Source organism: Gymnoscopelus microlampas, assembly GCF_963454915.1.
Source record: "Gymnoscopelus microlampas genome assembly, chromosome: 9".
Lineage (NCBI taxonomy): Eukaryota > Metazoa > Chordata > Actinopteri > Myctophiformes > Myctophidae > Gymnoscopelus > Gymnoscopelus microlampas.
Window position 1 is genome coordinate 5,885,297 of NC_139946.1, and position 10,600 is coordinate 5,895,896.

At 42.2% G+C, this 10,600-nt stretch overlaps 1 protein-coding gene across 1 annotated transcript; it reads left to right on the forward strand.

Annotated features, from left to right (window-relative positions):
• Positions 1 to 2,404: 2,404 nt before the first annotated feature.
• Positions 2,405 to 10,297, forward strand: prdx6 (peroxiredoxin 6). The gene is made up of 5 exons (XM_084067539.1): positions 2,405 to 2,561; positions 5,786 to 5,942; positions 8,071 to 8,217; positions 8,954 to 9,100; positions 9,776 to 10,297. The coding sequence occupies exons 1-5, from the start codon at positions 2,470 to 2,472 to the stop codon at positions 9,899 to 9,901; spliced, it is 669 nt and encodes a 222-aa protein (XP_083923665.1). The 5' UTR covers positions 2,405 to 2,469; the 3' UTR covers positions 9,902 to 10,297.
• The last annotated feature ends 303 nt before the right edge of the window (positions 10,298 to 10,600 follow it).

Below are 10,600 nucleotides of genomic sequence, written 5' to 3' on the forward strand. Positions count from 1 at the left end.
AATTGAAAATAAAGGTGCTTACCTCAAAGCCACAAATGTTAACTACTTCTACGGGGTAGTAGTTTAATGTAATAATCCATATCTTTCAACAAAGAAGTGTTTTAATGCCGTCTGTGGCCGAACGCCATTTGTCACCCTCGTTTACTTCCTGTTTACATTTAGTGTAATTCCGGGTTTCACCGGATACGCCCCCTCACTTCCCGTCACTACCGCCCATTGGGAACTTCCGACAGAATCGGCCATAGACGGCATTAAAACACTTCTTTATTGAAATACTCTTTATTGTATACTACAGCTAGGTGGAAATCTGGTGACGCGAGGTTAAGCTAGGGTTGGTTGCTGTTGCTTTGCAAAGATTAAAGACAAATTAAATAAATAAAAAGTCCAGTCTGTAGTCATGTTGAAATATCTTGCACGATTATTATTATTATTATTTTATTTTTTTGCGTATGGCAAAAAAAAAAAATACTGTCAAACTAGCTCTGGTCCAGAGCTCTGGAAGGAACGGGTGCTATTCCCATGGACTGAAATTCCACTACTGTGCGAGGTCTCCAACTTTAGAAAAAAAATAAAGGAAACTATTTCGCTACTCATCGAAATAAAGGCTTTTTGTGTTGTTGAAGGACTATTCTCCACGGTGGTAAATGTCTCAGCACCCCACCTTCTCTGTAGAATACACTTTTTGGACAGAAAATTAAATATGTCCTCCAGACGGAAATTATTTTATTTACTCACCTGCGCCCTCTACAAATTTGGTCAATGGTAATTTATATTGACCAGATCGGTAGAAGGCGCAGGTGAGTATTTAAAATAATTTCCGTCTGGTGGACATTTTTCATTTTCTGCCCCAAAACACTGTATTATAGAGAGAAGATGGGGTCCTGAAACGTTTCCCACCATGGAGAATAGTCTTTCAACAACACAAAACGGCCTTTGTTTCGATGAGTAGCGAAATAGTTTCCTTTATTTTCAGTTGGAGACCTCGCACAGTGGTGGGATTTTCCGTCCAAGGGAATAGCACCCACTCCTAACAAAGCGTTTAGAGAGAACTTACAAGGCGTCGCATCGAGAGCTTGCGTGTAGAGCTGCTATTTTCAAATAGCTTATGCATAAAATATAGGGCTAAAGTGGTTAATGTGTGTTTTATAATATAATAATTGATAATTGCAAAGTAACTAGTAACTAAAGTTTTAAAATAATTGTAGTGGAGTAAAAGTACAATATTTGCCTTAACTGGAAATACTCCAGTAAAGTAAAAAATACAATTGAACTTAAAAGTACAGCACTTGAGTACATGTACTTAGTTACTTTACACCACCGGTAGACGTTTTTACATAAGCGAATCCATGACACGCCCAGAGTGTAGAAGAGAGAGTCACGTCACGCTTTGATCTACGGGCTATAGTTCCAAACATTGGAACCATAGATATAGAAACCTAGATACCTCATTGGCCTCTGCAGTTCATTGGAGCGACCTGTATCGCAATACCCTTGTATTGCTTCCGCCCCTGGTCCAAGGAAGTTTTTCCCTATTCGTGTGTGTCACAGAAGGGGGCGTTCAGTAGGCCTCTGATTGGCCTACCGAACGTCCCCTTCTGTGACGCACGCGACTGAGGGCGGAAGCTGGTGCGCGCCCGAGATACAGACGCCTCAGAGCCAGAGGAGGCGTCTACCTTTATATGTCTATGATTGGAACTATCTCTTTGAGGCGAACAGTCTTCTCCCGGGTGGTTGAAGCCAGAAGGGGGCGAGGGGCGGGGCTGGCGGCAGGGGCAGGCAGGAGTAATGCTAGTGCTGAGATGCTCTCAGCAGCAGGAGGAGCAATGTTCTCACTAAATAAGTGTAGAGGAATATCTTGCGGAGTTTCAATGTTAATATGTAAATATGGCAACTCATTTAGATGTAGGTTTATGGTTTCCCATGGACTATAGCAGTTGCAATTTCTCTTCTTTCATAACATAATCCCCACACCAAGAGTAAAAAAAGAAAAAACGTTTCAGTCATTCGGTCCGACTTCACTGTAGCCCATAGTAGCCTTTTCATACGCGATATGTGAAAGTTTATAATATTTAGAGAAATTGAAAATATACAAAAGTAGTCGTAGTAGTGAATATTTATTTTTGTTTCTCATAAGCGTGCATCCGTTGTATTTTTGTTTCTCATCATCCGTTGTCCGTCAACAACACAGCCGTCTGTGCCTCGACGTTTGCGCTCTGTCTCAGCTCGCTTGGTGCCTTCTGGCTTCAACCACCCGGGAGAAGACTGTTCGCCCTCTGCGAGATAGACAGAGCACTTCCGCATTCCATTCTCACAATGGGAGTCATCCTAGTGTTGTAACTCTCTTATACGGCTCTGGGCACGCCTCCTTTCTAGTAGTACCACGTGGTGCTCCATAGCTTGCATCCCATTCCCTTCCATTATTTCTCTGACAGACTCAGAGTAGAGTGGACCACGACACCGACTAGAACCATGCCGGGCATCTTGCTGGGAGACGTGTTTCCTAACTTCGAAGCCGACACCACCGTGGGCAAGATCAAGTTCCATGATTTCCTCGGAGATTCGTAAGTGCACGAGCTTCATCTAGGCTACTGCCAGTCTGCCACACAGTGGTGGGAAGAGTACTCACATGTTTTACTTAAGTAAAAAGTATCAACACTGCAATGTAGAAAGAAACACTCTGTTACAAGTAAATGTCCGGAATAAAAATGTACTTAAAGTACCAAAAGTAGAAGGTACTCATTATGCAGAATCTCCCATTTAACAGGTTTTCAAATGTATTAAAATATTTTGAAAATGGCAGATCTACAAGCTCACAATGATCTGATGCGTTGTGAGCTTGTAGATCTGCTATTTTCAAATGGCCGAAATGTAGGGTTGAAGTGGTTAATGCATGTTTTGTAATAATCAAAATCTACAAAGTACTGAAAACTGGAAACACTCCAGTAAAGTAAAATTACCTAAATTGTACTTACGTACAGTACTTTAGTAAATGTACTTAGTTACACCACTGTTTAAAACATTCCAAAACAAAGCTGTTCATTGTGGTGAGCGTGGTACTGACTGCAGATCAGCAGCAGCCAGCCACCTGACAACTATTATGCACTGCAGAGATATCATCAGTGTCATATGCAACACCTGGCGGTTTGCATAATGCTACAAACATTGTCATTATGATTAAGAAAACCGCATTAAATAGTTCACTTTGGGTTCAACATCTACTGTCAGAAGTCCAAGACAATCTGTCTGATAGAATTGTCTAGTAAATCGTTTTGGGACTATAAGTTGACACAATCAATCAGTATTGGCTGTAGATCAAACGTTTGTTCAGATACTTTACTTTAAAATCTGGATGAATGATAGTTCATGTCTTTTTTTTTTAAGTGAGACATTATGCAATCCTTGATTCTGTTTAGTTAGAGTAGGTCATTTAATGAGGCGTGAGAGCAGAGAGAACAAGGGATGCTCTGTGTGTGTGTGTGTGTGTGTGTGTGTGTGTGTGTGTGTGTGTGTGTGTGTGTGTGGACTATTCAGCACTTGCCTCCACTTTTGGCATCCAATCTTATGTCTATCTAATCCATGAATGGTTTACAAAGAAAACAAGCGACACACAAACTTTATGAACATTTTTTTTAATGAATCAATGAACACAAGAAGCAATTAACCTTGTGTGAACTGTTATAAAAATCACAGATTAACTTCTAAGTTACTATCTTGGCTATGGCATTATATGAAATATCATGGACAGACAAGGACATGCATTAGGGGCGGAGCAGTGGTGGTCTCATCTAACATTGTGTAACTGAGTGGGCGTGGGGGGAGTATGAGTCCATGTGTGTTTTTGCATGAGTCTCCACAATCCACTTCCCACAACAACCCCTGAACTAGATGAGAGGTGAAATTAATATGCACTCAGTCTTAGAAGAAGAATCAAATGTCTTGTGAATTTTGGGGATTTCCCAACCTTCCTTTATTTTTAGTCATCTATTTTCTTTCCTGTTAAGGGTTTGGCTCTAACTGCACAAGCAACTCGGACATTATTGCAACACACCCATCACAAAAAAATAAGTTGCATGCTTGCCCAACTGCATGCTTATCATTTGAGTGTGTAATGTATGGACTTTCCTGATGAGACCAGCCCTGTTTTGTTTGGCCTAGTTGACACCCAAGATTATAGTTGTCTAAAAGAGGCATGTATTACCGTAGTTAGAAACTACACCCAAGTGCACGCATATCGAGAGTTTGTAGAAAGAAACTAAGCCTGATTGTTCTACCAGATGGAGACCAGCTTCGTTAGTAGTCTGGTTGTTTTCAGTTCCTTATCTGGGATCTAAAAATGTTCATGGTCCCAACATGACATTTTATTTTTGTTGCTTTATTAGGAAGCTGTTAGGAAAACTAGCCTTTTTATCTTTAATAAAAAGCTGTGTTCCATCACAGCATTGGCTTCCTCGCAATCATGTGATTCTCTCCCCCTTTGAGCAGCTGGTCACAAGGCCTCCATTGAGACAAAGCACCAGTGTCGTGATTTGCTGTTGCCTCAACGCTCTGTGATTAGTTGACCTCCGGCCAATGAACTCCCTCTATGAGTATTGCAGGTTAGATAGGGCCACAATATATGATGAGTGAAGGTTTCAGTGAAACAAGTTATTTATTCACATGCCTTGTTTTCATGAAAAAACATATGTTGATTCAGGGGGTTTCAGAGTGAATCCCACTAGGCTCTATTCACAGCAGCCATATTATGAAGACATTCACAACGTCAATGATACTAATGAAGGCTCTGTTCCATTCTGGTCAAACAGAGTCAGGGTGCTGATATTGTTGCATGTTGGCCCACTGGAAACACTCTGCTACACAAGTGGGTCTACAGTTGGGGTCCAGGGACCCTCATGGGCTTCCAAATGGCCCCTTATGGGTGTGTAACTCTGAGAGTGTACAAATTGGTTCCATTTGTACACTCTCAGAGTTATGGGGGTCGTGGAAACCACTGTGCTACAAATGGAACAGAGCCTTCATTCGTAACACCTGGGAGGGAAAGAAGTGATAATATGGCTGCTGTGCATAGAGCCTATTTTAAAGTCACACTGCCAAAAGTGTACTATATTGTTTCGACAATAGATAAAAAATGAAAACGTTGCAATGTACACCTGCGTTCAGCAAAAACGCAGATGTAGCAGTGGTAAAGTATTATATGACTTTTGCACTCAGTTACATGCTTATGTAAGAACGAGTAGAACGAAAGAACTTCTATCCAATCTTTTCTCCCAGTCCTTATGCAGAAAATGATATAATCCCAGTCCAGCCCTGCTGGGTTTAACCCATTAAGACCTGAGGCAGATTATTATTTTTTTTCCTAAATCGCTTTAAAAAAAAATATATATATATATTCAAAGATTTGCACAAATTTTTACGATTTTTCAAAAATAGCAGATCTACAAGCTCATAGCGCGGCACCGAGTGCCGCGCTATGAGCTTGTAGATCTGCTATTTTTGAAAAGCCAAATAAATCTTTAAATGACACAGATGCGTCCCCGGTCTCAATGGGTTAATTGTGTTTAGTTCCGAGTCTGTCAGATTCCCAGCCACCTGTTGCTCCAAACTTGAACCGCTGGTTCTGACATTTCCTCCAGAGACTCGCAGTTCTTTCTCCCCTGCTCTCTTCACGCAATTCATGGCTCTCCTGTTGCCTCCTCTCCCTCTCCATTGTGTCCTGCGCTCACGTCTCTCCTTTCCTTAACCCTACCTGCACTCAATTCTATTTCCCCCTGGCTCTTTTCTTGTGCAGATGGGGTGTGTTGTTCTCCCACCCGAGGGACTTCACTCCTGTGTGCACCACTGAGCTGGCCTGTGCTGCTAAGGTCAGTGATGAGTTCAAGAAAAGGAACGTCAAGATGATCGCCTTGTCCATCGACAGCGTGGCGGACCACCTCAGTTGGAGTCAGGTTAGTGGCCGATACACAAATTCACACAAGCATGCAGACATTTGGCGCTATATAAAGACATGGACACAATACACCTTTACCAGGGATTGCTCTATCATTTCATCCAGGCATGTAACACTTTGCAAAATGTTCAAGTTCTTCTCGATTCGCCATTTTCACCTGACCCTCACACGCTTTCTGGTAACGTCGTCACTTGCAAACAAAATAATTGCGGTTCGCATGTGGACCAAATCAAGGTGGCAGTTCCGAATGGTTTACGCTACAGTTAAGATGCATAGCATCACACTACTAATCTCCAGAGATGGTGGACTCCAGGAAGACTAGTGGTCACTTTATGGAACCTAATGGCGATCCAAAAAAAAAAAAGAAGTGCAGCTGTTGAAGACTGGTCAGGAAATGTGGTTGGAATGTGACTTTTTACATGTTGCATAACTATGGCATAATGCAGATTTACTACCATAACCAAACTTTGGCAGCAGTTTCCAGTCATTTCCCCCAAATTCCCTTTTGAGAATGGGTCAAGGTTTTTTTCTCTTCTGGCCAGGCGTAATTTTGTACAGATGGCTCTACAGTCTGTCCTACAAGTTTCCCATGGACAGTATTACCATCTGGATACTGATAAAGGTGGTTTTAAAACTGAGTTTGTACAAGTATGTCACTGAGCTGCATGCAAAACATGCTTGTTGAGTTGCAGCTTTGCCCCCCTGGCAGTTACACTTTTAAATGATCAGAAAATACACCCTGCACTTTGACAGTGCACTTTATGGACTCTAAAGACCTTTATGGTTTTATAGACTTTCTTTAACGTATTTTTTAAAAAACTTTTTCTTAGCTATATTGAAGCTTTATCTTTGATCATTTTATTTGGTATTGTCTTTGCACTGTTTTGATTTGGGTTGTTAGTCTCTTTCAACGGCTCTAAGATAATCTCCCCCATACATAAACAGAACCACTGTGATTGGCTTTCAGCTGTGTTGCTAGGTTACAGGCAGCGCCTCCCCCCTTGACGGTCAGTGAGTGGTCCAACAAGGGGGGGAGTTGACTGGAGCCAGCAAAGTTCTGGAATTCTGCACTGGGCCACTCCTGATAGGACAGAATGCTTGGTTACTAGGTTACATTCAGCACCGCCCACCTCAAAACTTCACATGGGGTTTTCAAATCATTAACCCAGCCGTTAGGTACTGTTCAAAGTTTATTTTTTTCCAGAATGTCATGAAATGAGAAATAAATAAAGTAACTTTTGATTTAATCATCTGCCGTGGAAATGGGTTGGACTACAGGTCTGTAGTTTTGGGAAGGGGTCAGGATATTTAGTATCACTCTTGGGAGTCCTAAACCCACCCTTTTGTTTTCTTTGTTGCTGCTTCTAACACATAGGCACACACTTAGACACACAGACTGTTGGCTGAACCCTTGCGAATAGAAAACGGACCGTTTTCCCACACTGAACTATTTACTTTGTCTGATGTCCAACTACTGATTATAACATCTGTTGCAGTTCACTCGTGTGGAAGACACAACAGTGAAATGTTGTCACTCTTTTGACTGCTTGTTATGTCTTCACATAGACAAAATACCTCTTAAAAATAGACTTACTAATACCATAGACTAGTCTAGCCTTATGATCCCACCCTCCCACGAGAACAATATGCATAATTAATTACCTTTCTCACCAAAAGATAGCAGTTACCTTTCTCGCAAACAAGATATTTGCCTTGTCATTCTGAGTAGGCACAGAGTAGACACAGTTCAAGGTCCTCGCACAGGTCCCAAGTCTTGTTTTAACCTTTAATCTAGTTACAGCTGAACTAGATTAACCTCCATATCTAATCAATCACAATCTGGGAACCCATTCGGTAAAAACAAAGTAGATGTTTATGTAGAAACAGGAACTCGGTTTGTCTCCTCCCCTTTCTTAGTGCGCTTCCTTCCGGGTGTTTGGTGTTTATTCCTACTAACAACAACACTACATGTTTAGGGCAGTGGTGGTAGTCAGGACTTCGAGACATATTACCTTGGCATGCGTGTGTGCTTTAATCTTTATTACACACACATCCACTGTGGGAGAAAGGCATAAACGATGGAGTCATTTGTGTGTGAAATGATGTTTCCCATCCCTGTGTTCCAGGATGTGATGGCTTTCAGAGGCGAGAAGGCTGGCACCCCTCTGCCATTCCCCATCATCGCTGACCACAAGCGAGAGCTGTCAGTCCTGCTTGGCATGCTGGACCCCGATGAGTTGGACAAGGACGGAATGCCCCTCACTGCACGCTGTGTACGAGACACCCCCAACACTCACACTTCAACAACCCCCCAGTCTCACTCACTCACTGTTGGGTATAGCGAATGGGCAGTGTTACCACACTAATGTGACATTCTGGTAGGGCATAAGTTAAATTTATACTCCATCGCGCAACAGTGTTCCTGAAGAACAAATCTACAAGGTAACGACTCGCTGCATTGGTCCATTGCTACGCAATGGTCGCTTGTAGGTCTGTTCTTTTTGGGATGCAGCCTATTGAGTTGCAGGACGAGAGGGAGAGAGAGAGTCTCCCGTATGGCGTACGCAGACTTACTTTGTAAATGGAGGATATTATTGCCAAAATCAACTTGCAGTTGATTTGGAGTTTGTTTCTGTGTGCTTGGACTCCGAGATAACAAGAGAAATGCATATAATATGTAGCATTACATATCGGCAAGATCAAAGAGTGTTGTGATTCTTTTCAGTGGGGCCGTCTCGCCTCCGCTCTGTATTTCTGTGATAAGACGTAAGACTGAGTCGTCTTCCATTGATCAAAAATAAATAATGATTTGCATAAAGATTCTACAGCGGCGGTCATATTTTATGCATATAGGGGAAACGATGGAATGCTTACTTTACTGCATTGTACTATAACTGTACATGTTCTGCTAGTCACTGAAATGCACATTGAAATCACATTAATTATTGTCTGAGAATAACTGATAACTGCAGCTCACCCAATGCCTTTTCTGAACGGTCTCCCCTGCAGGTGTTTGTGATTGGCCCAGACAAGAAACTGAAGCTGTCCATCCTCTACCCTGCCACTACTGGAAGGAACTTCGATGAGCTACTCCGTGTCATCGACTCCCTACAGCTCACCGCTCAGAAGAAGGTTGCCACGCCTGTGGACTGGAAGGTACTAGAATAATTTATTTGTTTGCATGCCCTGGACTTGCTCAGGCTTGTCGACAAGGTTGTCTCTCTGCTACAGAGCCACGAATCTCAAGATTTCCCATGATACTTGATATGTACCCACTCAGCCAACATTTGTACCCAAGCTGTGTGGTGATGAGAGACTGGTAGTCGACTACCTCCATTGGGATTCCTTCCTCTAGACCAACAGTTCTCATTAGGCTTTGCAGGGGCCCTGAATTTTGTGGTATACATAGACCTATTATGGTGAATAACGTCTTTGTCTGTGTCACTTGACAGAAACCCACATGGGATTTGGGTATTTTGGGGTCCCAATGGGAACATTATAACCCTAAAACCGCTGACTAACAGCACTACACTACAATCAATGTATGAGCGCTGAGCAGTTATATTGGAGAATGTCATTATTGTGTTGATTAACCACTTAAAACGTGGCATCCCTATTTTGGGGATGTCGTATAGGTTATACAAGTATATGGGGCTTAATAACCACATGAACCCGACTTAATAGTAGAACATTCTGCAAAAATGGCAGATCGGCTGTTTTAAGGTGAAGAGATTTTGTGCAGAGGGTGGGGAAAAAGGAGTGGATCAAGAATACACTACTGTTTAGGAGTTTAACCTTTTGTCTATTACATCTTTTGTCTCTCTCTCTTAGCCTGGTGACAAGGTCATGGTCATCCCCTCGCTCTCTGATGCAGAGGCGGCTGCCCTCTTCCCCAATGGTGTGACCACCAAAGAGGTGCCTTCTGGGAAAAGATACCTGCGCTACACCCAGCCCTGAAACTGGACAATCATCCTACAGCACAATCCCAATAGGCTCAGCAAGGACGGTACTCTCCTGTAGTTTACTGCTGTTCCATTTAAACATCTCTGGACTGTGGGGAATGGCAGGTACTGTAACCAGTCATCACTAGGAGGATCTACATAAAAGTCTGATTATTTACTGGTGAATTATGTACAGAAATAATTGGATTTAGCTGTTGTTGTAGCCAGCAAAAGATGCAAATTCCTTGCACTGGTAACTTGCATGTAGAACTGACTCACTGTGAACAGATGGCACTTATTCTGTACCTGTATGATGCCTTTGGCTTATGTTAACCAAGTGTTTGGGAAATTCGTAATGTTATTACACAGTGCCTTAGTTTCCCTGAATAAAGGTGTTTTGTAACACACAGAAGTTTATGACTTATTTATTTTCAAATTGTTTCACAATTGCATGTGGATGATGCATTGACCATGAAGTCGGTAGCCAATATAACGATTAACTCTGGTAGATCTCACACTGTTGACTTAGAAAAAAGGCAACTTTTGGGCACCACCTTTTTACATGAAAGAATGATAAATTGCCAAAAGGCGACTTTTAGAAGGCGCTGATCACAGCGTCTTATTTGGCCGTGAACAAGCGCTTTGAAAAGTTGGAAAATAGTCGAATATGTTCTGAAATACGCTTATGACGCGGACTTCTTTTATCAGCTGTGCA

Bases quoted from the DNA above. Each gene is read 5' to 3' on its own strand.
- prdx6 (XM_084067539.1), top strand. From the start codon at position 2,470: ATGCCGGGCATCTTGCTGGGAGACGTGTTTCCTAACTTCGAAGCCGAC. The intron at 5,943-8,070 runs GTTAGTGGCCGA...CCTGTGTTCCAG, and splicing joins ACCACCTCAGTTGGAGTCAG to GATGTGATGGCTTTCAGAGG. The intron at 9,101-9,775 runs GTACTAGAATAA...TCTCTCTCTTAG, and splicing joins CCACGCCTGTGGACTGGAAG to CCTGGTGACAAGGTCATGGT.